This window comes from Dipodascopsis tothii (assembly GCF_038497935.1).
Source record: "Dipodascopsis tothii strain CBS 759.85 unplaced genomic scaffold V1510scaffold_16, whole genome shotgun sequence".
NCBI lineage: Eukaryota > Fungi > Ascomycota > Lipomycetes > Lipomycetales > Lipomycetaceae > Neoaidaea > Neoaidaea tothii.
This window is the reverse complement of record NW_027118000.1, coordinates 227,875-251,758: the sequence shown is the minus strand read 5'-3', so window position 1 is coordinate 251,758 and position 23,884 is coordinate 227,875. Positions and strand designations below refer to the sequence as shown.

The 23,884-nt window shown below is 68.5% G+C and overlaps 9 protein-coding genes across 9 annotated transcripts; 4 read left to right on the top strand and 5 right to left on the bottom strand.

The window, feature by feature from the left end:
- Positions 1–527: 527 nt before the first annotated feature.
- V1510DRAFT_417595 (uncharacterized protein) lies at positions 528–1,216 on the bottom strand. The gene has a single exon (XM_066933976.1). It carries the CDS (start codon positions 1,071–1,073, stop codon positions 564–566), a length of 510 nt encoding a protein of 169 aa, XP_066788810.1. The 5' UTR covers positions 1,074–1,216; the 3' UTR covers positions 528–563.
- On the bottom strand, positions 1,047–3,768 carry V1510DRAFT_133079 (uncharacterized protein). The gene is made up of 3 exons (XM_066930322.1): positions 3,535–3,768; positions 3,361–3,501; positions 1,047–3,329 (listed from the first exon to the last, which is right to left on the bottom strand). Exons 1-3 carry the CDS (start codon positions 3,685–3,687, stop codon positions 1,302–1,304), a joined length of 2,322 nt encoding a protein of 773 aa, XP_066788809.1. The 5' UTR covers positions 3,688–3,768; the 3' UTR covers positions 1,047–1,301.
- A 186-nt stretch (positions 3,769–3,954) lies between these two features.
- On the top strand, positions 3,955–7,308 carry V1510DRAFT_365884 (Metalloenzyme, LuxS/M16 peptidase-like protein; the record flags this gene model as incomplete). The annotated part of the gene is made up of 2 exons (XM_066931242.1): positions 3,955–4,143; positions 4,366–7,308. 2 exons carry the CDS (start codon positions 3,955–3,957, stop codon positions 7,306–7,308), a joined length of 3,132 nt encoding a protein of 1,043 aa, XP_066788808.1.
- Positions 7,309–8,714: 1,406 nt separating this feature from the next.
- Positions 8,715–10,398, top strand: V1510DRAFT_417586 (Dolichyl-diphosphooligosaccharide--protein glycosyltransferase subunit WBP1). The gene is made up of 2 exons (XM_066933975.1): positions 8,715–8,911; positions 8,985–10,398. The coding sequence occupies exons 1-2, from the start codon at positions 8,752–8,754 to the stop codon at positions 10,109–10,111; spliced, it is 1,287 nt and encodes a 428-aa protein (XP_066788807.1). The 5' UTR covers positions 8,715–8,751; the 3' UTR covers positions 10,112–10,398.
- On the bottom strand, positions 10,096–12,903 carry V1510DRAFT_417585 (uncharacterized protein; the record flags this gene model as incomplete). The annotated part of the gene is made up of 1 exon (XM_066933974.1): positions 10,096–12,903. One exon carries the CDS (start codon positions 12,898–12,900, stop codon positions 10,120–10,122), a length of 2,781 nt encoding a protein of 926 aa, XP_066788806.1. The 3' UTR covers positions 10,096–10,119.
- A 699-nt stretch (positions 12,904–13,602) lies between these two features.
- V1510DRAFT_417583 (copper fist DNA binding domain-containing protein) lies at positions 13,603–14,952 on the top strand. The gene is made up of 3 exons (XM_066933973.1): positions 13,603–13,802; positions 13,834–14,000; positions 14,033–14,952. The coding sequence occupies exons 1-3, from the start codon at positions 13,771–13,773 to the stop codon at positions 14,866–14,868; spliced, it is 1,035 nt and encodes a 344-aa protein (XP_066788805.1). The 5' UTR covers positions 13,603–13,770; the 3' UTR covers positions 14,869–14,952.
- A 6-nt stretch (positions 14,953–14,958) lies between these two features.
- Positions 14,959–18,049, bottom strand: V1510DRAFT_435144 (5-3 exoribonuclease 2; the record flags this gene model as incomplete). Its single annotated transcript, XM_066935543.1, has 2 exons — positions 17,908–18,049; positions 14,959–17,791 (listed from the first exon to the last, which is right to left on the bottom strand). The coding sequence occupies exons 1-2, from the start codon at positions 17,910–17,912 to the stop codon at positions 14,959–14,961; spliced, it is 2,838 nt and encodes a 945-aa protein (XP_066788804.1). The 5' UTR covers positions 17,913–18,049.
- Positions 18,050–18,575: 526 nt separating this feature from the next.
- Positions 18,576–19,235, bottom strand: V1510DRAFT_394996 (60S ribosomal protein eL24). The gene is made up of 2 exons (XM_066931858.1): positions 19,115–19,235; positions 18,576–19,063 (listed from the first exon to the last, which is right to left on the bottom strand). The coding sequence occupies exons 1-2, from the start codon at positions 19,163–19,165 to the stop codon at positions 18,647–18,649; spliced, it is 468 nt and encodes a 155-aa protein (XP_066788803.1). The 5' UTR covers positions 19,166–19,235; the 3' UTR covers positions 18,576–18,646.
- Positions 19,236–21,367: 2,132 nt separating this feature from the next.
- Positions 21,368–22,715, top strand: V1510DRAFT_417573 (nucleotide-diphospho-sugar transferase). The gene is made up of 2 exons (XM_066933972.1): positions 21,368–21,547; positions 21,584–22,715. Exons 1-2 carry the CDS (start codon positions 21,467–21,469, stop codon positions 22,592–22,594), a joined length of 1,092 nt encoding a protein of 363 aa, XP_066788802.1. The 5' UTR covers positions 21,368–21,466; the 3' UTR covers positions 22,595–22,715.
- Positions 22,716–23,884: the final 1,169 nt, after the last annotated feature.

Sequence of the window (23,884 nt, the reverse complement as noted above, 5' to 3'; positions counted from 1 at the left end):
CTCGCGCGGCCTGGTCAGTGCAGACAAGTCGCGCGCACGCGTATACGACCGTGCGCGGGCCTGGCCGGCGGCCGCAGCCCACCTACTGTCGTAGCCGGCGGGCTCGAGGCCGGTCCATGAGCCGCCGCGACCACGACAGCCACGACGAGGCTGGTGCAGACATCCGACGCGTCCCGCGGGACCGTCGTACACCAGCCATTCGTGGCAGTTCCCGTGTTGGGGAAACCCGCAGTGATGGATCATGCCGTAGTACCGGTACCGCGGGCAAGATACGGCGGCCGCTGTACTGGTACACCAACCCCGCCGTCTGCCACGCCGGCGGTCTGCTAGGGTTTGCAGCGCGGCTGCCGCTGGATGTGACTGCGTTACGGTGGGTGCCGGCGTCGACGCAACCCGAGATCGAGCTGGGTCGTCGCGGGCGCCGCGTGCCGCGGCATACGCGTCGTCGCGACCTCCAGTGGCGGTCAGCCGGCCGCCGTCCACGGCCCACCGCTGCCCACGCGACCGCCCAGGCCCGTCCTGCATCGTCAGAGCTCAGAGGGTTGTATTACATAGAGTACATGCTAGAGATTTTGGAAGAACGACACGGCACGGCTGAACGTGGCCAGCACGGTCTGATCCCAGGACGACCACTCGCCAAACATGGACGCGTCCGGGTCGGCGCTTTGGCGCCAGGCCGCTATGCCGACCGACGCCAGGCCCACAAACACAGTGATGAATACGGCCCAGCGCAGAGCGGTGGCGACCATGGAATAGACGATGCGCGTCGCCTGGTTGACGACCATCAGTGACAGCCAGACGATAAGCAGCAGCAGAGCGATGGCCACGAGGTCCTCCGTCCTGGTCGGGCCGTCGCCAACGATGGCGGTCTGGGGCTCAGGGTTGGAGCGCCAGAACGCCCACTGAGACCCTGACGAGGCCTGGCCGGTGCGCTGGCTGCTGGGCAGGACCAGCGACAGACTGCGGCCGGCGAGCTGCGATGACAGGCTGCGCACGGGCGGCAGCACGACGGCCGCCGTGTACGACGTCAGGGCCTTGAGCGTGGCAAAGACCTGCGCGGCGGTGTCCTCCATTCTGCGGGATGCGGTGCAGCGATGCGGCGTGTTCGGCTTGGGTGATGTGCAAGTCCCAGACGCGCCGCGCCAAGTGCGTCGGCGACGGTTGGCAACGCGACGGGGGGCGACGTCGCCGCGCCGGGTGGGACGACAGCCACGGCAGGGCCACGGGAGTGACCACGGCCGTCGGCACCGTCGATGGCCCCAGCAGGCGTAGAGAGAGATGCATTTGGGCTATACAACACACTACATTCCCGGCGCCTCGGCCCCGGCGCCGTACGTCTTGGCCATCTCTGTCAGCAGGTACGCGTCCGCGTCGAGCTCGGGCATCTCGCGGACCTCCTGGGCCAGATACTGGGCGTCGTTGGCCAGGAAGAGGTCGGACGCGTTGCCGCTGTCGATGTAGTGCAGCGGGGCCAGCGCCCGGAACGTGCCCAGCACGTAGCTGACGAGCGACGGCAGGTTTTTGGCTGCCGGCGCGACGGACGTGGCCGCGTATGTGGTCTCGAGGTCGTCGGTCTCGTGACGGAGGTTGTCGATGAGCTCGAGGATCCTGGCCGGGACGGCCGTGACGACGTACGTCTCGACGACCTCGGGCTCGCTCTTGCTGAACTTGGACATGTTGATTTTCAGCGGCGCGGACGACGTGCGCGACGGCACGTCCGACCGCGAGCCGAGCGCGCTGCCGGCGCGCGACGAGACCGAGCTGGCAGCAGTACTGGCGGCCGCGCTGGCGCCGGCGCTGGCCGCGGGCGACACCTTGGACCGGACCGAGAGCGGCGCTTTGGCGGGCGAGCCGGTGACCCGGCCAGGAGGCTTGGCCGGCGCCTTGGCGGCGGCTTTGGCGGCGGCCTTTGCGGCGCCCTTGGCGAAGGCGGGCTTGGGAGCCTGCGGCCGGACGGGTTCGGCCGAATCATCGTCTTCGTTCCAGTCCCAGCTCTCGTCGGCGTCGCTGTTGCTGGCGGGCTCGGGCTCGGGCTCGGCGGCGGGCTCGGGCGGGGCCGCGTCGTCGATCTCGACGTCGTCGTCATCACCCCAGCCAGCGTCCCAGTCGTCGGGCTCGGCGGGCTCGGCGGCTGACGCCGCGGCGGGCTTGGCCGGCGCCTTTGCGGCCGGCGCCGGCGTCGAGAAGCTGTCGGCGGAGTCGTCCGCGTCGGCAGTGTCGTCCGCGTCGTCGTCCCACTCGGCGTTCCAGTCGTCCTGGTCCGCGATCGGCACGTTCTCTTGCGAGTCGTCGGCGTACGTCGGCGTGAACGTGTCGTCGTCGGCGTAGAGCATGTCCGGATCGTCGCCGTAGTCGTCGTCGTCGTAGGCCTTGACGGCGTCCGGCGTGGCAAACTTGGCGCCCTCGTCGCGGCGCTCGACGATGCGGCGTTCGGTCGACGCGTCGCTGTGGATGATGCTGCGTGTGGTGACCAGGATGTTGTCGCAGCGCTTCTTGTACCAGACCGAGGGGATCCGCGCGATCCACTCCTTGAGCTCGCCCTTGTCGGACCAGCGCTCGGCGGCCAGGACGTCATCGAAGGCCGCAACGCGGGCCAGCGTGGCCTCGAATCCGGGCAGATCGGCCAGGTCGAGCGGCACAAAGTGCACGAGGCCGGTATCGACAAGCCGGCCGATGATGACCGCCGAGAGCTCGACGGCGAGGTAGTGCGCGATGGTCTCGGGGAACTCGCCGTTGACGAAGCGCACGACTGCGGTCAAATTGGCGAGCACGGACGTGGCCGAGGGCGCGCCGTTGCCGGTGACGACGCGCAACCGGCGGCCGCCCGGGACAGCGGCCACGTCGACCGTGACGGGCTCGAGCGCGAGCACGGGCTCGACGACGAGGTCGCGCAGCGCCGCGTTGAGCGCCTTGAGCTTTGCGGTCAGGTCGTAGCGGCGCAGAGCGTCGATGAGGTCGCCGAAGCCGCGGCCGCCGTCGGCGACGACCGTCACGACGCGGTCGGCGGGCGCGACGGTCACCAGGGCCGTCCAGGCCTCGTCCAGGCGCCGAAAGACGTCGGCGCCGAGCCGGTTGACCTCCTCCTTGAGGTCGCTGAGCACGCGCACGTGCTCCCAGTCGGGGAAGGCCGTGATCTGGCCCTCGACGGCCTCGATCGAGGTCGAGCACGCCAGGTACTCGCCGGCCGCAAACTGCTGGCGCAGGCCAGCCATGTCGTCCCGGATCTCGCGCAGCACGCCGAGTGCCTGCGCGTACTGGGCGTTGTGCAGCCGGCGGCCGCCCAGCTGCTCAAAGCCGTCAAGGAGCTCGTACAGCGGCTCGTCCGAGGTCTGCGGTCAGCGCGCCCGGCCCAACACATACCGCGACCTGGTCCTCGGCCAGGCCCTCGAGCTCGCCGGCCGTGCGCTGGCACTGCTCGACGTCGGCCTCGAGCTGGCGGGCCTCGTCCAGCATGAAGCCGACGGTGTCGGCGTGGGCGCCGTAGACGCGGCCGATTTCGCCCTGCGGTCAGCGGCGGCCGCCAGCGGCACGCACCTTGATGGCCTGCACGCGTGCGTCCAGGCGGGCGACGACGGCGGCGGCCGTGGCCGCGTCGGCCACGTTGGCGGCGGCGGCGTCCGCGGCCAGCGGCCGGCCGTGGCCGATGTAGTCGTCGATCGCCTGCGCGGGGTCTGCCGGGTCTGCCATGGTCGGCGGCTGTGCGCCTGCTGTGCTGGGCTCGTCTGGCGTCGGGTGCGCCTGATGCCGCCGGTGATCGGGGGCTTGGGGCGGCGGGTGCGGGCGGGTGGTGGCTGTTACCCGGCTATCACGAAACCGCGTCGGCGGTTAGTCACCCGGCCGATGCGTCAAAACTTTTCTACCAAACATCTTACCGGCAGATCCCCGCAGGATCACGCAGCATTGGACAGCAAACGCCCAAGCGACGAGGACGCGTCCGGCGTCAAGAAACCCAGGATGGCTCAGACCGTGTTCAAGCCGGTTGTGACCGTGCGGCCGACGTACTGCCCGACCGAGGTTACCAAATGGCGGTCGGAGCGCACTGGGCTGCAGCTCGTGCTGATCGAGCGCGAGGGGCCGCTGGTGGAGGGCTCGTTTGCGGTGGCGACCGAGATCGCGGACGACAGCGGATGTCCGCACACTCTGGTAGGTGCAGGAGAGGCGGCGGGCGGGGTGGACGCGGCAATTGAGCCGCACGATGTGCGGCTCAATTGCCCGTCTACCGGCTGCGAGGCCTGGCGCAGCGTGTGGCAGGCGCCTGCTGCGGCCCGGGCGGCGGCTGCGCTGAGCGCGGCCGCGGTGCGGGCGGCGCGGCTATATGCGGCTATAAGCCGCACGCCATGCGGCTGAGAATGCGCTGACCGCCAGGAACATTTGATCTTCATGGGCTCCAAGCAGTACCCGTACAAGGGCCTGCTCGACACGCTCGGCAACCGCGCGTTCTCAAGCACGAACGCGTCGACCGAGACCGACGTGACCACTTACACGCTCACGACGGCCGGCTGGCAGGGCTTCCGCGCGCTCCTGCCCGTGTACCTGGACCATCTGGCCAACCCGACGCTGACCGAGGCCGCGTGCTACACGGAGGTGTTCCACGTCGACGGCGAGGCCCGCGAGCAGGGCGTCGTGTTCTCGGAGATGCAGGGCTTTGAGAACGACGCCGAGGTGCTGGCAGAGCTGCGCGCGCGCAAGCTGCTGTACCCCGAATGGAGCGGGTACTCGTCCGAGACCGGCGGCCAGCTGAACTCGCTGCGCAAGCTGACAAGCGAGCGGATCCGCGAGTTCTACCGGGACGCGTACCGCAGCGACAACCTGTGCGTGATCGTGGCCGGCACGGTCGACCGGGACGAGCTGCTCGAGACCATGGCCGAGTTCGACAAGGGCCTGCCCGCCGTCGAGACCGCGCGGCCGCGGCCGTGGGTGGACTCGCCGGCGCCGCCGCTGGTGGCCGAGAGCGTGGTGGACACGATCGAGTTCCCCGACGAGGACGAGACCAGCGGGCACGTGCTGATGGCGTTCCAGGGCCCGCCGGCGTCGGACGTACTGGAGGAGCTGGCGCTGGGCATGCTCATGTCGTACCTGACGGGCTCGCGGATCGCGCTGCTGGTCAAGGAGTTTGTCGAGACGGCGACGCCGGTCGCGAGCTCGGTGAGCTCGTACGAGGACAACTTCCTGCGGTCGGTGCACTTTGTGTGGATCAAAGACGTCAAGGCGGACGCGCTGGGCGAGGTCGAGGCGCGGACGGTCGAGGCCGTGCGCGCGCACTTTGCGGACGGCGCGTTCGACGTCGACCAGATGGCGAGCGTCGTGCGGCGCGGCATGCGCGACTTTCTGTGGTCGGCCGAGCAGAGCGAGTTCAGCCTGACGTGGTCGGTCACGCGCGACTTTATGTACGGGCGCGCGGACGGCAGCGAGCTGGCCAAGGTGATCGAGGACATCAAGGAGTACGACGAGCTGCTGGCGTGGACGGCGGCGGACTGGACCGCGTGCGCCGAGCGGTGGATCGTCGGGCGACCGCGGGTGTCGGTGTTGGCGCGGCCGTCGGCCGCGCTGGCGCGCAGCATCCGCAAGCAGGCCAAGGCTGCGCGGCGGCGTCGGCGCGACGAGCTGGGCGCGGACGGGCTGGCGGCGCTGGCGGCGCGACTGAAGGCTGCGCAGGCCGAGAACGACCGCAAGATCCCGGACGAGCTGCTGGAGGCGTTTCCGGCGCCGGACCCGGCGCGGATCCGGTTCATCAAGACCGAGAGCGCGGCGGGCGGGCTGGCACGCCGGCGGTACTCGGGCGCGGCGCAGGATGTGCTGGCGCGCGACGAGGCCACCGTCGCGGGCGGTCTGCCGGTGCACCTGCGCGTCGAGCACATCGAGTCCAACTTTGTGTTTGTGAACGTGATCGTGGCTGTGGACGGCCTGGCGGCCGCGGACTTGCCGCTGGTCAAGCTGGTGCTCAAGATGTTCTTCTCGAACGCGGTCACGCTGGCGGACGGCACCCGGCTGGAGTACGAGGACGTCGTGCGCCAGCTGCAGGACGACACGGTGTCGACGCGGGCGACCGACAGCTTCGGCACGTTCCACGAGATGTTGACGCTGCAGCTGCAGGTCGAGCCGGCCAAGTACGGCACCGCGGTTGAGTGGCTGCGCCGGCTGTTCTGGGACAGCGTGTACGAGCCGGCACGGATCAAGGTCGCTCTCGACCGGATCGTGAACGGCCTGGCAGACGTGGCCCGCAGTGGCTCGTCCGTGAACTGGTCCGCGTACGTGCGCACCATGTTTGCCGACACGAGCGTGCGTCGCGGCCTGGAAACGCTGGCCAACGAGGGCGTGTGGCGCGCGCTGCAGGCCGAGCTGGCGACCGAGCCGGCGGCCGTGGTGGCCCGGCTGGAGACCGTCCGCGGTGCGCTGTTCCGCACCGAGAACATGCGCGTCTTTGTCAACGGCGACGTCGGCCGGCTCGACAAGCCGGCGGCCGTGTGGGCCTCGTTCGAGCAGGGCGGCCGCCCGGCCAGCGTGGTCCCGGTGCCTGTGAGCAGCGCGCGCCGGCTGGCTGGCGGCTTTGGACGCGCCGTGCTCTCGGCCGTCCCGGCCACCGAGTCCAGCAGCGCCATGGTCGTCGCCGAGGGCTTCGACCGGTTCGTGCACGAGGACGAGCCGGCGTTGGACGTGGTCGTGTCGTACCTCGAGGCCGTTGAGGGCCCGTTCTGGCGCGGCATCCGCGGCAACGGCTACGCCTACGGGGCCTCGGCCGGCTTCTCGCCCGAGAGCGGCCTGGTGTCGTTCTCGGTCGACAGCGCGGCCGACGCCGCCAAGGCGCTGGCCGAGGGCAAGCGCATCGTCGAGGGCTTTGCGGACGGTTCCACCCCGTTTGAGCGGCTTCTGGTCGAGTCGGCCGTGTCGTCGGTCGTGCGCATGACCGCCGAGAGCGAGTACAACAAGTTCTCGGTGGCCGGCCGCAAGTTTCTGCAGACCGAGCTCATGGACGTGGGCGAGAACTATACCGAGCGCATGTTGCGCGCGCTCAACGACGTCACTGTCGAGAAGATGCGCGACGTCACCGCTCGCTACCTCGTCCCGCTCTTCTCCGCCCAGACCTCGGCCCTGTTTGTGGCCTGCAACCCGTCTGCGCTGGCGGACCTGACCGCAGTCTGCACCGAGCTGGGCTACGACGTCCAGGTCGACCCGTTCAAGCGGGCCACCGCCGACGGCGATGACGGCGATGACGACGATGGCGACGATGACGACGACGACGAAGGCAGCGACAGCGGCTCCGACAGCGGCTCCGACAGCGGCTCCGACAGCGGCTCCGACACCGACTAGATCCGCTAGAGACAATGCACTGTCCGGCCTTGCCATGCGCCAAGCCACACGCACTGCGGCTCGTAGTGCTGCGCGTGAGCCTCGGCGGCGACTCCGTCGGGGGCGGCTGCTTTTCGGGCATGCGGTTACATGCGGGTATAAGCCGCATGAAGGGCGGCTCATATGAGTTGTGCCTACCCGCAGGGTAGCGTTGTTGACGGAGGCCCTGCCGGAGACTCGTCCACGTGTACGTGCCTCCGGCGGCGACTCCGTCGAGGGGTTTCCTTCGCGCCTGCGGTTATATGCGGGCATAAGCCGCACCATGTGCGGCTCACTTGTATGGCCGCAGAGCAGCATCTTTGACGCCATCGCCGGCGGCGGCTTGTCCATGTGTACTTGCCTCCGGCGGCGACTCCGTCGAGGGTGGCTGCCCTACGGGCAGGCAGCTATATGCGGTATATGCTGTGTTCCTGCGACTCATCCGACGACCTCAGCGCGACTCTGTCGAGGTCTTGTGGACAGGCGGCTTCATGCGCACGAAGTGCGGTTCACATGCGCTCGTCTGCCCGCAGGAACCACCCCGACGGAGTCGCCGCCGGAGGCTCGCCCGTCCAGGACCACGAGTCTCCGGCGGCTGTATGCGGTTATAAGCCGCACGTTGTGCGGCTCACCTGCGATCGTCTGTCTGCAGGGTAATAGCTCTTCAGGCATGCGGCTATATGCATATCAAGCCGCACTCAGTGCGGCTCACATGGACCCTCTTGCCTAGGGCCGCCCGACGGAGTCGCCGCCGGAGGCTCGTCCTGACGAGGTCTACGAACCTCCGCGCGGCTCGTCCGGCCCAGGTCTACAAGCCTCCGCGGCGGCTCCGTCGAGAAAAGCGGTCGCCGGGAGGCGGGTGCCTCGGACAGTATTTTAGACAATGCACACTGTTACACAAGACACGCTGTGCGGCTCAGATCACGTAGGAGCGGCTCAGATCACGCTGTGCGGCTCAGATCACGCTGTGCGGCTCAGATCACGAGGAGCGGCTCAGATCACGGAGGAGCGGCTCGGATCACATAGGAGCGGCTCAGATCACATAGGAGCGGCTCAGATCACATAAGAGCGGCTATATGCGAGGGCTCGTCTCGATTGACGGAGTAACCGCAAGGGGCAGGCCACATGTGGCGGACCGTCCCGCGCGCAGCCTGGTGCGACTCGCTGGTCTGAGCCGCACCTCGTGCGGCTTGTGCCCGTCTCAATCGCCTGGAGCAGACCTCGGCGGACTGGCGTCAGGGCACGTGGCGAGCGAGCTTCCGGCGGCTACTCCGTCGAGGGTGGCTGCTCTGCAGGCAGATGGCTTCCGCATATTTGAGCCGCACGGCGTGCGGCGCAAGCTTGCGCGTCAAAGTGGCCACGACACTAAAACGGACAACCCACGGAGTCACAACCACAACCAATCCAGGATCAGCGCCAACAGACATGATCAGGGCTCTGCGGATTGCATTGGCAGCGGGCGTGGCCGCGCTCGCCGGATTGACCGCGGTGGAGGCGCGGTCGGTGGCCGGATCGCGCACGGCGGTGTACCTGGACAAGGGCCTCGACGCGGCGGACTTTGCCACGTTCTTCGGCGATCTCAAGGGTAGGATGGCGGATGGCGGCGGCGGCGGTAGGCCGGGGCCGGGCGCGCGTGCGGCGAGCAGGGCTGACCGCAGACCACGGGTTTGAGCTGGCAATGGCGCCCGGCGCGCTGATGGCCGCCGACGAGCGGCAGTACGACCACGCCGTGGTGTTTGCGGCGAGCGGCAAGGCGGACGCGGCCACGGCGGCAGACAAGCTGGTCGAGTTCACCAACGCCGGCGGCAACGTGCTGGTGGCGGTGTCGGCGACGGGCGTGCCGGCGGCGCTGCGCGACTTTGCGCGCGAGCTGGACATCCACCTTCCGGTGCGGGGGCACAGCTACGTGGACCATTTCGCGGCGCTGGACGAGAAGCACGAGGTGGTGGCGCTCGGCGCCGAGTCGGTGGCCAACACGCACGTCGTGCGGCCCGGAGCCGGCCCGGTCGCGTACCGGGGGACGGCGGCCACGCTCGGCAACCGGCCCGAGGTGGTGCCGATCCTGCGCGGCAGCGCGACCGGGTACACGTTCGACACGGTCGAGGAGACGGGCGCGGCCGCGGAGCCGTTTGCGGCCGGCAGCCAGGCGTTCCTGGTGGCCGGGCTGCAGGCGCGCAACAACGCGCGCGCGGTGGTGGCGTGCTCGGTCGAGCTGTTCTCGGACGCGTCCATGGCGCTCGGAGCCGGCAACCGGGCGACGGCGCTGGACGTGGCCGCGTGGGCGTTCCGGGAGCGCGGCGAGATCCGGTCGGCCGGCGTCAGCCACCGGCTGGCGGCGGGCGGGCCGGCCAACCCCGGGATCTACCGGATCCAGGACGAGGTCGAGTACACGATCGCGCTGAGCGAGTGGACCGGGGCCGAGTGGGCGCCGTTCGCGGCCGCGGACGTGCAGGTCGAGGCCGTCATGCTGGGCCCGTACTACCGGCTGACGCTGGCCCCGGCCGGCGACGCCGACGGCGCGCGCAACTACGTGGCGCGGTTCGCGCTGCCGGACCAGCACGGCGTCTTCACGCTGCGGACCGAGTACCGGCGGCCGGGGCTGGCGGCGGTCGAGGAGCGGCGGCAGGTGACGGTGCGGCACTCGGCGCACAACGAGTACCTGCGGTCGTTCGAGATCACGAACGCGTGGGTGTACCTGGCGTCGATCTGCGCCGTCGTCGGCGGGTGGCTGGTGTTTGTGGTCGTGTGGCTGTACTACGGCGACGGGGCCAAGAAGACCGAGTGATGTATATTTCAAAGAGAGGCGCCCCAGCGCGCGTTGAGCTGCTTGCGGCGGACCATGGGGCCCGTGATGCGCACGCCCACGACGAGGCCGGCGATGGTCAGCAGCAGCTGGCCCTTGTTGAAGCTCTTGGAGAGCACGTCGAAGGGCTGGGACGGCGTGATCCGCGTGAAGAAGAGGTCGAGGCCGTGGACGAAGACGAGGACGGTGGACTCGAGCGCGGCGGGCGCGGTGACGACGCCCGGCGCGGGCGGGAGCGCCAGCGCGCGGCGGTGCGACACGTAGAACCGGCGGTCGTCGCCGACGAGCTGGGCGTCGTACTTGAAGACGCCCTCCTCGCGCTCCTCGGCCGACGGCTCGCGGCCGACGGGCCGGCGGGCGTCGAGCAGCCGCTTGGGCAGCGTGACGACCTGGCCGGACGCGAGCGTGGCGACGACGTCGCGCGACGTGATGCCGAACCGCGAGCGCGACACGGCCAGCGCCGTGATGTGGCCCGGGAAGAGGAACGCGGCGGCCTGGACGTGGGGCAGCGGCCGCGAGCCGTCAAAGGCGGAGAACGCGGCGGGCTTGGCGCGGACGTTGGGCGCGGCGTCCTCGTAGAGGTCGAGCACGACGACCTTCTCGCCGGGCGTGCCGCCGCCGAAGGCGTAGTAGGAGTAGACGACCCAGTGCTCGCCGACGACGAGCTGGACGCCGAGCGACGTGTCGACGGCCTCGTCCGAGTGGAACGCAGCGTGCAGGACGCGGCCGGAGACGGCGTCGAGCAGGAACACGGCGGCGGACGCGGTGGCGTGGTCGACCGAGGCCACCGCGAGCAGGTTCGGGTTCAGGTACTTGTAGTGCACGGCGCGGTTGCCGAGCACGCGGCCGATCGAGACCGTGGGGTCGTCCGGGTGGCGGGCGGCCGTGGCCACGACGGCGCCGGACGGCGGCTCGAACGTCCACGCGGCGGTGAGCGCGCCGTCGTAGACGTAGCCGCGCACGCCGGCGCCGTGGGGCCGGACAAAGTGCGCCGGCGCGGCCGGCGCCGTGCCGGGGAGGAACGCCAGCGCCGGCGTCGCGCCGCCGACCCACGCGGCCGTGTAGGACTCGTTGCCGGCGGCAAAGCGGACGACGGCCTCGACCGGGCCGGCGCCGAACGCCGGGCCGGCGCCGAGCACGGCCCCGGCGAAGACGTCGACGGCGACGGTCTCGCCAGAGGCCAGCACGAGCGAGTACACGTGCGCGTCGGCCGACGGCAGCAGCGCGACGGCCTGGCCGGGCGCGGCCACGGCCGGCAGACGCCAGGCCTCGGCACCGCCGTGGGCCGTGTCGAGCGCGACGACCGCGCCGGACGCGGTCGCCAGCACGAGGAACTTGCGGAAGCCGAAAGTGTCGCCGGCGGTGGAGTTGGCCACGGCCGGGATGTCGTCGTAGGCGCCGGACAGGAAGCGGCGCGCGAAGGCGGCCACGGCCGCCGGCAGGCCGCGCAGGTCGTGCGCGTGGCGGGCCACGCGCGCCGCGAACGCGGCCAGCGGCGCCGCCGGGGTCTCGGCCACGGCGTCGGCGCCAGGCTCGGGCAGGTCGACCACCGCGACGTCGACCACGGCGGCCAGCGACTGGTCGCTGCGCCAGACAACGTTGGCGCCCTCCTCGATCGCCACGGCCTCGTGCGAGGCCAGCGTCAGCAGGCACGTCGGCAGCGGCGTCAGCAGCTCGCGCTTGGTCCGCGGCGCCAGGTGCGCGCACCGCAGGCCCACGAGCGGCGCCGACAGCGCCAGCGGCTCGGACGCGATCTTGACCGCGTCGCCGGCCTGGGGCGGCACCGCGTAGACGTCGACGCGGCCGTCGACCACGTGGACGAGCGCGTGCGCGGCCACGGCCACGGCCGCGCCGGCCGGCACGGGCACCGCCGCCAGCCGCTCGAGCGCGCCGGTCTCGCCGTGGACGCCCCAGGTCTCGGTCCAGCGGCCGGCCGGGGAGGCAAAGGTGATGGCCAGGTAGGGGTGCACGGACGAGGCCTCGAGCGTGTAGGACGCGAACGGGCCGGCGGTCGGCGGCGGCGAGACGTTGGTGTGGCCGACGCCGGCCGACGCGGCATCCAGCCGGGCCACAAACAGCCGGTTGGCCTTGGTGTAGGGCACGAACGCGTGGTCGACGACCGGCAGCCGGATGTGGGCCACCGGGCCGGCCGCGCGGGCGCCGACGGCAATGGCGCCGCGCGAGCGCTCGGCGCCGGTCGCCGGCTCGAAGAACACGTACTCGAGGTCGTCGCCGGGCGCGGTGACGGCCGCGACGCCGCCGGGCTTGAGCGCGGCCAGGCCGTGCACGCGCGCGCCGGCGGCCGCCGTCCAGGCGGCCGCGCCGGTCGCGGGGTCGAGCCGGACAACGTCGCCGGCGGCCGTGCCGACGTAGACGGCCTCGCCCGTGGCCTCGACCGCCGCGACGGGCCCGACCGCCGCCTCCCACTGCACGTAGCCGGTGGCCGCGTCGACGGCGGCCACGCGGCCGCGGCCGGCGCACGTCGTCGCCACGACGACGCGGTCCAGGCCCAGGCGCTCGACAAAGCGGTCGCCGTCGGCGCAGGCCGGCGGCAGCCGCCAGCGCACGGCGCCGGTGCGCGAGTCGAGGCCGGCCAGGACGTTGGCCTCGGTCATCGTCACCGTGTTTTCTGCGTCGAGCACGGTCCGGGCAGCGTCCAGTGCGCCGATCTGGGGCACATGCCAATCAATCGAGTAAGCTTCGTCCGAAAACAGGGCGGCCGCGGGCGCGGCCGCCAGTGTCGCGCCCAGAACGAGGGCCAGCAGACGCATCACGGATGGAAGCTTGCAGAGCCGGCGACGAGAGAAAAGGGCGCGGTCACGTGTGCCGCCGCACCGCGTGCGGCGCGTCGCGCCCGCGCCTCCGCTGGCCGAGGGCTCCGCGCGCGGCCGGCCCCCGTCGCGAGCTGGTCGCCCAGAGCCGCCGAGCCCTCAGGATCTCGCCAGACTGGCGACGAGAGCGGCGGTGGACGTGCGGGAGGACGGGGGCGGCCGCCTAACTACACAACATGGCGATTCACCTGCACCGATGGTACCCGCCCATACCCGTCGGCTACGACGTTACACAAACACGCCGGACGACCGGCATGACGCCGGCGCTCCAGCCGACGCGCGACGCCGGCCGCTCCGGACCGCGGCTACCGCTGCGCTGGAGCCAGCAGACGAGCAAATATGAGCGTTTGTTGGGCGTGGCGCGGGTGGCTCGCCCACGCAGGTACCTGCGGCTATATGCAGTCGGCGGTGCGAGTCTGGCGGTGCGCGTCGGCGGTGCAGCGAGCCTGCGGCGGCGACTCCGTCGAGGGTGGCTGCCCGGCGGGCAGGCGCGCGGCCGCGCGAGAGCTGCCGCGTGTTTGCGCCGTGCGTAGGCCACCGAGTCGGCGGCCCGCTGAGCACGGCAGCCGCCCGGGGCCGGCGCCGCGGGCTCGTCGCACGCCGGCGGGCTCGTTGCACCGCCGGCAGACTCGTTGCACCGCCGTGTGCACCGCCTCCGCACCGCCACGCGACTGAGTCGCGATACGAGCGGCATCAGATAAGATGAGCCGCACGTGGAACACGTGACGCGCGCAGTGGAGCAGCCGGGTAAACAGAGAAAAATTGCTCGGCCCACGGTCAGAGCACACGCCGCGACGACAAGCAAGCAGGATGCTGCTGGTAGACGGCGAGAAGTACGCGTGGTAAGTGCGTCTGCGGGCGAGCTGACAGCAGCATCCGGTGCATACGAGGGCACCGTTCGTCGACATGCAAACACACGAACCGGCCGCTGGTCCAGGTGCGCAAGCGCGGCCGGCCGGTGTCGGACTGTAACCACCGGCTGGCGGTGCTGCCGGACGGCAGCTGCGAGTGCGGCGTGGCCGCCATCATCCTGCCCAAGGGTAAGCCGGTGCGGGCGCGGCGCTGACGGCAGGCGGGCAACACGAGCACCATCTGCGGACGGGCGGGCGCCGGACGATTGTGGACACATCCGCGGGCGGGCTCAAGATCGAGGGCGCGTCGCCGGCGCCGGTCGACATGCGGGCGCTGGCGGCCGGCGGGTGCCACGAGCACGGCGCGCGGGCGCGGGCCGAGCCGCTGGCCGAGCCCGCGGCCGAACCCGAGGCCGGCGGGTGCTGCGGGTCGCGCAAGCGCACCGCCGGCGGGGCCGGCGCCGCCGAGCGCCCGGCAGTCAAGCTGCGGTCGATCGTGGTCAACCCCGGCACGGACGGCGCGGCGATCGTGCAGCCGGTGCGGCACTACACGGCCGCGGACGTGACGTCGTCGCCGGTCGAGGCCGTCGACGACACGGTCGCGGTCGAGCCGGCGTCGGACAGCGCGTACGACGACGCGCTGTACTCGCTCGAGCGGTACCTGGCCGGCGTGGAGGCCGCGCCGGCGCCGGCGTCCGTTGGGCCGCAGCCGATTTTCGCGAGCGAGACGCCGTTCACGCTGAGCGCAGCGCAGATGCGCGGCCTGTACCGGTACAGCTCGCGGACGGGCGTGGTCGCCGAGACGCCGAGTCTGCACGAGCTGACGCACCCGGCGGCGGCGCCGTACGGCACGCTGGCGCTGCCGGAGCTGGCGGCGCCGGTGCCGGCGTACGCCGACGCCGACTCGCTGTTCTCGGTCTACCTGGCCGCGGCGTGCGCCGTGCCCGGCGGCACGTGCGCGTGCGTCGGCGAGTGCCACTGCGCGGGCTGCGTCGAACACCACAACTACTCAGACACGCCGGCCACGGAGCACGACCCGCTCGAGTGGCCGAGCTAGCCGCGCCGGGCCCGCTGCTCCGCGGGTCGGCGCGGCCGGCGCCCCATAGACGTTCGTTATGTATATACAAAGACTCTGACAATGTCCTGGCTAGTAGCGGCGGCCGCGGAAGCCGCCGCGGCCGTAGTTGCCGCGGCCGTTGTCGCGGCCGTTGTTGTCGCGGCCGTTGAAGCCGCCGTCGCGGCCGTTGAAGCCGCCGTCGCGGCCGTTGAAGCCGTCACGGCCGCCAAAGCCGCCGTCGCGGCCGCCGCGGCCGTAGCTGTCGCCGCCAAAGCCGCCGCGGCCACGGCCGCCGCCGAACCCGCCCCGGCCACCGCGCGGCGTGAACTCGGTGATGGTCTTGGGCGGCTGCTTGTAGCCCGGCAGCAGCATGGACTTGTGCACGTGCTTGCTCTTGGGCATCGCGTACACGACCGACAGCGACCGGTCGCCGTAGATGTCGCCCATCTGCAGGTCGTTGTCGGGCGCATCCAGCGGAAACGGCACCGTGCTGTTGGGGATGCAGCTCGCGTCCGGCGCGGCCCAGCCAAACAGGCCCTGGCTGAGCTTCGGGTTGAGCCGGTGGCCGGCCGCGGCCTCGTCCCGCCGCTTCTTGGAGTACAGGTTCAGGGCCAGGTCGTTGTAGAGCGGGTTGCCGTCGGCCACGTACAGGATCTCGTGGCCGTTGGTGTTGCGGAGCGTGTCGGCCTCGCTGAGCTCGGTATACTTGGGCCGCACGGCGGCCAGCAGCCGGTGCTCGTCGATGAACGGCAGCAGCGCCACGCCCTGCCACGACATCTTCTTGCCGTTGAGGTCGATCTCAAAGTGCTCCGGGTAGAAGTCGCTGATCTCCGAGTCCTCGTCCGTCATCAGCGGCCGGAAGATCGCCGGGAGGGTGTGGGCGGACGCGGCGGGGAGCACGCCCATGAGCTGCTCGAACGGCCGGAAGGGCTCGCCGAGATCGAAGTGCACGTCGATGGACGCGATGTCGACAAAGTCCGACGCAAAAGGCGCGTAGTGGTACGGGTAGTACCACGTCCACGACGGGCAGCCCTGGTAGTAGTACAGCAGGACCCAGCAGACGCCCTCGATGTAGGCCTCGACGACCTTGCGGCGGATGGCCGTGTCGTTCTTGGGAGCGTGGAACTTCTGCTGGTAGTACCGCTCCTTGTAGCCGGGCTCCCAGAGCCGGACGGTGTCGCCCTCGGGGCTGTCGTCGTCGTCGTCGTCGTCGTTGGCCGGGCCGGCCGGCTCGTCGGGGCGGCGGCGCTTGGCCTCGGGGTCGTCGGCGCCGTCGACGGCGTCCTGCTTGCGCTTGCCGTCCGCGGCGTCCGCGTCTGCGTCGGCGGCGGCAGCGGCCGCGTCGCCGAGCGCCGGCGGCGACGGCGCGCCCTCGGACGGCGCCGTGCTGGCCTCGGTCAGGGCCGGCGTCGCCGGCGGCGCGTCGCCGCGCGCGAGCATCTGCGCCTTCAGGAACGCGGCCGCGCTCTTGTTGGCGGTCGCGGCCAGCGTCCGGGTCGACGCGTCCGCGTCCACCGGCTCGCTGCCGCGGCTGCCGGCGCCGGCCGACCTGCCCTGCGGCGTGAACAGCGGGATCGAGTTCGGGAGCTCCTTCGGGCCGATGTCGACCTGGCTGCGCTTGACCACCGGTAGGTTGCGCACGTAGCTCTCGGCCTGGTCCTTGCCGCGGCGCTTCTCGTTGACCTCGCGGCGGCGCTCCTGCTCGCGCCGCCGGCGGAAGATGCCGTCCTCCTGCGCGGCCAGGCCGTTGAACAGGTGCTGCACGCACTCCTTGTTGACCGAGCCGTCGGTCGTCATGAAGTTGCCCATGGCCGGCAGCGTGCGCTTCCAGATGTTGATCAGGATGTCGATGCCGTTCTCGCGCACCTCCAGGCACGGCAGGTGCGGCAGAAAGTCGTTGCCGACGAAGAAGCACATAAACACCCAGTCGTCGATCGCGCGCTCGAGGTCGAACTTGAACGGCAGCCGCGGCACCTTGAGCTCGGCGTCCAGGTACTCGCGCAGGATGTTGACGTGCAGCCAGATGAACGGCTTCTTGTCGGGCACGACGCCCTTCTCGTCGTACTGGCCGCTCTTGACCTTGGCCTCGCCGGTGCAGACGGCGGCCATGTGGCCGACCTGGCCGCAGATGCGGCACGGCCGCGGGCCGCGCTCCTGCGCAAACACGTCCTCGCGCAGCACGCGGAAGTTGGGCTCGTGCGTGGCCAGGCCGAGCATGATCAGGTCCGCGTCCAGGCCGTAGATCGCGTGCGACGTGTTGGGGTCGTGGTGCGGGCTCATGCGCTGGCTGCGGATGAACTCCATGATCTTGTGCTCGCCCTCGCCGGGCACGGAGGCGTCCGACACAATGACCTTGACGTCCTTCCAGCCCGGGTCCGTGTTGAGCTTGTAGATCGTCCAGTAGCGGATGGCGGCCGCGAGCTTGTCCATGAACGGCGTTCCCGGCGTGATCACGTTCGTGTCCCACGCCTTCTTGCCGCGGATGCTGTCGTCGATGACCATGCCGCGGGCCTCGGACTCGCTCTGCTTGCGCATGAGCTCCTCGTCCTTCTCCTTGGCGTCGCGCGCCGAGCGGAACCGGCGCGAGCGCTGCTGGTTCATCTTGGCGCGCGGCGCGACACCGTCGACCGCGATCATCAGGATCTTGCGCGGCCGCGCCATCGACACGACGCGGTCCGTGTACTTGAACACCTCGAGCATCATGTCGTCCTCGGTCTCGGGCGCGGGCCGGTTCTCCGGGTGCGCACACGGGTGCACGATGCCGTTCATGTCCAGGTAGAGGTTGTCGAGCTCGCCGTTCGGGTTCGGCCGCGAGTACTCGGCCGGGTACTCGACGCCATCGATCGTCCGCGTGGGCTCCTCAATCACCGAGGTCACGATTTGGGGGTACTTCTTGGACAGCCATCGGAAAAGCGCTGGCACACTAAACAAAAAAAGTATTATTACTATCTGACTTGGAAACTACTGCGACTACGCGCGCGCCGGCCGCGGGCCGGCCGCCGGCACGACGCGCCAAAGGCAAGAAAGAAAAGGCTCTACCCCATGGTGAAGAATACTCAACAGACTCCGTGGCCGTAATCGCAGGATCCCGCTAGAGCAGTCAGTACCGCACACAGCCGCGAGGGCGTGTGCGAACGCAGAGGATCAGAAGAAATAAAAAGGTAGCTAGATATTTTCCACACCGACTGAAACAGTCTCGAGCCAAATGCACTCTAGTCATCATAATCACGGCCGCCGGGTGGACCGGGGCCGTGTCTGCGTCCGCACACGGAAGGAAGCACATACGTTACCGGGCGTGCGGGCGATCGCGACCGTGTGATGCGATGCCCGTGGATATGCTGCGAACACCTAGCGAGATGTCGAGCGGTCGGGGATAGCCAGGATCGGTTGAGAAAAAAGAAGAGAAAAAATGCAGAGGTTTTATATATAGTCCCAGGGCGGGCGTTTGGCGGCCAGGGCTTGGCCGTTAGGTCAAGCGACAGCGTGACGGTTATGCCGGGTGGGTTCCCAGGGCGTGCGGCTCATGCGGCTCACGCGGCTCAGCCGGCGCGGCGCCGCAACACCGCCTGGCACCCGAACCGGCACGCGACGTCACGCGCACGGGCGGCCGGCACGTCCGCGTGTCTACAGAGCTACGACGAGCGCGCTGCCGGCCGTCCAGCCAATGCGTCGCGCCTGCGGATCACGCCGCCGCGGTCGAGATCAGATCAATGTTGATTGACAAAATCTCGATTAACTATATATAACAAACATGAATGTAGTGGAACTTTTGTTACATTTAGCGGGACTGAGCCTTGACCTTGGGGGCAGCGCCCTTCATCTGCTGCTTGCTCATCTTGGCACCACCCTTCGCAGCGCTCTTGGCCTTCTCAGCCTTCTTCAGGGACTCGTCGGCCTTCTTCTTGGTCTTGGCGGCCTGAATCGACTCCTCGCGGGCAGCCTTGCGGGCCTCGGGACGGATGGAGCGCTTCTCACGGATGACGTCGAGCGAAGCACCGACAATGGCACGCTGGTGCTTGACCGTGCGGCGGCTGCGCTTCTTGGCGGCGTCCTCGGTGATTCCCTTCTTGTGCATACGACGGTAGAGAACGGTCCACGAGATTCTGCGGGGGTTCTTGCGCTGCATGAAGAGCGACGCGGTCTTCGACGACACGAAGCGGAAGACCTTCGAGTCGCCACGGACGAAGAGCTTACCCTGGGACTGTTAGCAACCAGCTTCGAGAGCGCGCGATCTGCGCATACGTACCCGGCCGGGGTAGATTCTGTTGCCAGAGAATGAGTCGATTTCGGTTCTCATCGTGAGTGCTGTTGCTGGTGGGATGGTGGAGAGAGTAAGGACTAAGCAAATTGGAGATGTCTTGTAAGTGTGTGTGTACGGCGGTGCAAGGCCAGGCGGGACGGTTAGGGCTTTGAGCGCGTAGAGATAGGGCTGGTGTGACTGCTATGTGTGTGTGTCGGGGGTAGGCAGGATAAAAGACGCGCGGCGCGACAGTTCTGCGGCAAGCGTCACGTGTAGCGCGTGGCGCAAATGGCAAGACGTATAGAGACCTGCCACCACAAAGCCCATGCGTAGCGTAGTTTCGCCGCGAACACAGTCCGATGGTCTGGGCGCTTATGGCTGCAGCCGTCCTGCCGCGCACGCTTACGCCCCACCCTGCGCGCCGTCGGCCGCCGTGGCCCATCTGCTGCACCGCACGGCAAATGGCGCCGCATCCGTCCTAAATGGGCACCGCGCTTGTTCCTGTGCGCGGCGGCCGCGTGCGTCCGTTTGGGCGCGCCGTCCTGGCCGCCACTCCGCGGCGTCGCTCTGGCCTGCCTCCAGCCGGCTCCGGCTGCCAGGCGTCCAGGCCTGCGCACGGTGCCTGCCGTCGCGCGGCATTGGCCGATCCGTCAGGGCGGACCTCGCGTCGCAATATCCCGCGCAAGTGGCCTAGTGCATACCGGCGACGCCCGCGCGCTTGGCGCCGTGCGGCGCGCGACCCGGTCCTCTGGCGCAACGGCCGCGCCGATCACCACGACTCTCTCGGCTGGTCCGGCGTGGCCGCTGGCCGGCCCTAGTGTGTGAGGCTTCGGGTCTGCGCTACGCGCCGGCAGTGAAACCCGCATGGTTCCATACTGCGGCAGCACCCAAGACGACTAGGCTGCGGTAAAAATAGGCGGGCTGCACACCATAGAGCCCTGCGCCGGTGCCGGCTGCAGCTGTGTAGGTGCCCGAAGCGTGCGTTGGCACGAAACCAGCTAGCCGACCACCGGATCGGGCCTGCCTGGCTAGCGCCACGTAGCGCGTTTTGACCAGCTGCGCCCGGTCAGCCGCGCTCGTTTCAGCATCCAGGGCAGCGGAGGCGGTACCGGGCAGGCCGTGTCGGCTCGCGACAGGTGTCGGCAGTCGCCGGCGAGGCCACCGGACGCCCCGCCAGGTGCCCGCCGCCGCCCGCCGGTGGTCGCAAACGCCTCCCCACGCCGGCCAACCGTCCGCCGGCCGCGCCGCCCTGGACTGGCGCGCGCGTTGGCGCCTGCGCCTAGAGCAGGCACGCTAAACCGTCGCCGCCGGCGGACGGCCTAGCCGCCGGCTCCAAGCGGCGGCGCTAGCCCGACGCAGGTGTGCGGCCGCGGCAGCCTGCGGCGGGCTACGCGACGCGGTGCATGCCGCCGCGGCCGCGTCGGCGCGGTCGCGGTCGCGGTCGCGGTCGCGGCGCAGCACGGGCGCGCGGCAGGCTGCGCGGCCATTCCCCCCGCGGTCCTCTACCACTGGCGCCAGGCCGTCCGCGGCCGCGATGGCCGCTACGTATGTTGCTGCAACGCGCCTTTACCGCGTCCGCCCGTTGCGTCCGGCCGCTCTGGCCGCCGCGGCCGCCGCGATCGACCACGCCCCTCCGTGCACCGCGCTGCAGCTCGCGCCGCGCCTTGCGCTGGCGTCCGCACGGCGTGCCGTACACCGCTGCTGTTCGGCGCCCGCATCGGAGCCCGCGCCACTGCGGCGCCCACCGCGGTCGCTCAGGCGCTCGCGCGCGGGACTGTGCCGCACCTGCGGCCTGCGGTAGAGGCAGCCGCAGTAAATCGGGACCGCGCCACGCGGTTGCCCCCAGTCACGCACGCGGCGAACGCAGCCCCGTCCGCGCGTTTGGCAGCCCCTCTCGCGCGAGCCAGAGAGTGGCAGCCAATTCTCGGACCATGCGCCAGTGGCGACCGGCCCTGGATGCGGTTGTACGGCGTCGGCTCGGCAGACACACACGTGTGGCCAAAGTGCAGCATCCTTTATCGACATCTACGCTAGTCCCAAAGCGGCAACAGTGCGTTGGGCCCGCCGCCCGATCTGTGCAGCCATACCCACTTGGGCCATATGTGGCTAAGCGTGCTGATTGGCAGCACGGCGAGCGCTTCGTCTCCCTTCCGCATTCCTAAGTTTGGTGTTCATTTGACTCTCCTTCGTCTTTTGGCGGCGCGGACAGAGAGTTTTGGTAGGTTGGCGTGCCCGAAAAAAGTGGTCGCGGGCGTGTATTTAAACATATGGTGGCCCGCCCCCTCTCTTTCTCTTTGACTCCAAAGCCGAGTGTGAACGCGTCTACTCAATTCTCTCTCACTACTTCTTCTCTACACAATGAAGGGACTGATTCTTGTTGGTGGCTACGGCACGCGTCTGCGCCCCCTGACGCTGACTCTGCCCAAGCCGCTGGTCGAGGTAAGTGGCCACCCGGAGCCACAGTGCTGACGTAAGTTCGGCAACAAGCCCATGATCCTGCACCAGGTCGAGTCGCTGGCGGCCGCTGGCGTCACGGACATTGTCCTTGCGGTTAACTACCGCCCGGAGATCATGGTCAACGCTCTTAAGAAGTACGAGGAGGAGTACGGCATCTCGATCACTTTCTCGGTCGAGACCGAGCCTCTGGGTACGGCTGGCCCGCTCAAGCTCGCTGAGAAGGTCCTGAAGAAGGACGACTCGCCGTTCTTCGTCCTGAACTCGGACATCATCTGCGACTACCCCTTCGCTGAGCTGGCTGAGTTCCACAAGGCGAACAACGCCGAGGCTACTATCGTCGCCACCAAGGTCGAGGAGCCCTCGAAGTACGGTGTCATTGTCCACCACCCGAACAGCCAGAAGATCGACCGCTTCGTCGAGAAGCCGGTTGAGTTTGTTGGTAACCGCATTAACGCTGGCATCTACATCCTGAGCCCGTCGGTCATCGACATCATTGAGATGCGCCCGACCTCGATTGAGAAGGAGACCTTCCCGGCCCTGGCCAAGAAGGGCTCGCTCTACTCGTTCGACCTCGAGGGCTACTGGATGGACGTTGGTCAGCCCAAGGACTTCCTGTCGGGCACCTGCCTCTACCTGACCTCGCTGGCCAAGAAGGGCTCGAAGGCTCTGGCTCCCCTGACTGAGGAGTACGTCCGTGGCGGCAACGTCCTGATTGACCCCTCGGCCAAGATCGGCAAGGGTTGCCACATTGGTCCGAACGTGACCATTGGCCCCAACGTTGTCATTGGCGACGGTGTCCGCATCCAGCGCTCGGTTGTCCTCCAGGGCTCGCGCATCCGCGACCACGCCTGGGTCAAGTCGGCCATCATTGGCTGGAACTCGACTGTTGGCCGCTGGGCCCGCGTCGAGAACGTCACCGTCACTGGCGACGACGTTACCATCGCCGACGAGGTCTACGTCAACGGTGCCTCCATCCTGCCGCACAAGACTGTCAGCGCGAACATTGACAAGCCGTCGATTATTATGTAATTTTACCGCTCCAAAGATCACTTGGCCCTGCCGCTTTCTATAATTTTGTCGCTGTTTATGTAATGGTTTAATATGCTGTGTATTAATGGGCGCTTCATAGTCAATTCTTTTTGAAACTAAACTCACGTCATTTTGGTGGTGCACTCGTAGATTGGGCCTAGACGCGGGTCAGGGCTCGCTGTCACACCTCGGGGTGGCTGCGGGAATTCGGTAAGCTCCGGTGTTTTGGTGCGGTAAAATCCCCCTGGCTAGTTCCGCAGATGGACGCAGCGTACGCGTCTACGCGAGTATTCAACCATGATTCCAACGGTCCGGTCATAGCTGGCCGAACCGAGCGCTCTGGAAATCACAGACTAGGTACCCTGAGGTGTTTACGCATAAGGCCACGCATGTGTTTACGCACGTTTCATCTAGTGTTTACTTAGAGTTCCCAGAAAGACTTGTCAATTCACTAATATCCGTTCCCAGACGTTATACATGTCCACTAATACTAATCACACAAATTTAAAAGCCGCCACGGAGACGCAGGACGAGGTGCAGGGTCGACTCCTTCTGGATGTTGTAGTCCGACAGAGTGCGTCCGTCCTCGAGCTGCTTACCAGCAAAGATAAGACGCTGCTGGTCCGGAGGAATTCCCTCCTTGTCCTGAATCTTCGACTTGACGTTGTCGATGGTGTCCGACGACTCCACCTCCAGGGTGATAGTCTTACCGGTCAGGGTCTTGACGAAAATCTGCATGCCACCACGGAGACGGAGAACCAGGTGGAGAGTAGACTCCTTCTGGATGTTGTAGTCCGAGAGCGTGCGACCATCCTCAAGCTGCTTGCCAGCGAAGATGAGACGCTGCTGGTCCGGAGGAATGCCCTCCTTGTCCTGAATCTTCGACTTGACGTTGTCGATGGTGTCAGACGACTCGACCTCAAGAGTGATAGTCTTGCCGGTCAGGGTCTTGACGAAGATCTGCATGCCACCACGCAGGCGGAGCACGAGGTGAAGAGTGGACTCCTTCTGGATGTTGTAGTCCGACAGAGTACGGCCGTCCTCCAGCTGCTTTCCAGCGAAAATCAGACGCTGCTGGTCCGGAGGAATTCCCTCCTTGTCCTGGATCTTCGACTTGACGTTGTCAATGGTGTCCGACGACTCGACCTCGAGAGTAATGGTCTTGCCAGTCAGAGTCTTGACGAAAATCTGCATGCCACCGCGCAGACGCAGGACGAGGTGCAGAGTCGACTCCTTCTGAATGTTGTAGTCCGACAGGGTGCGGCCATCCTCCAGCTGCTTGCCAGCGAA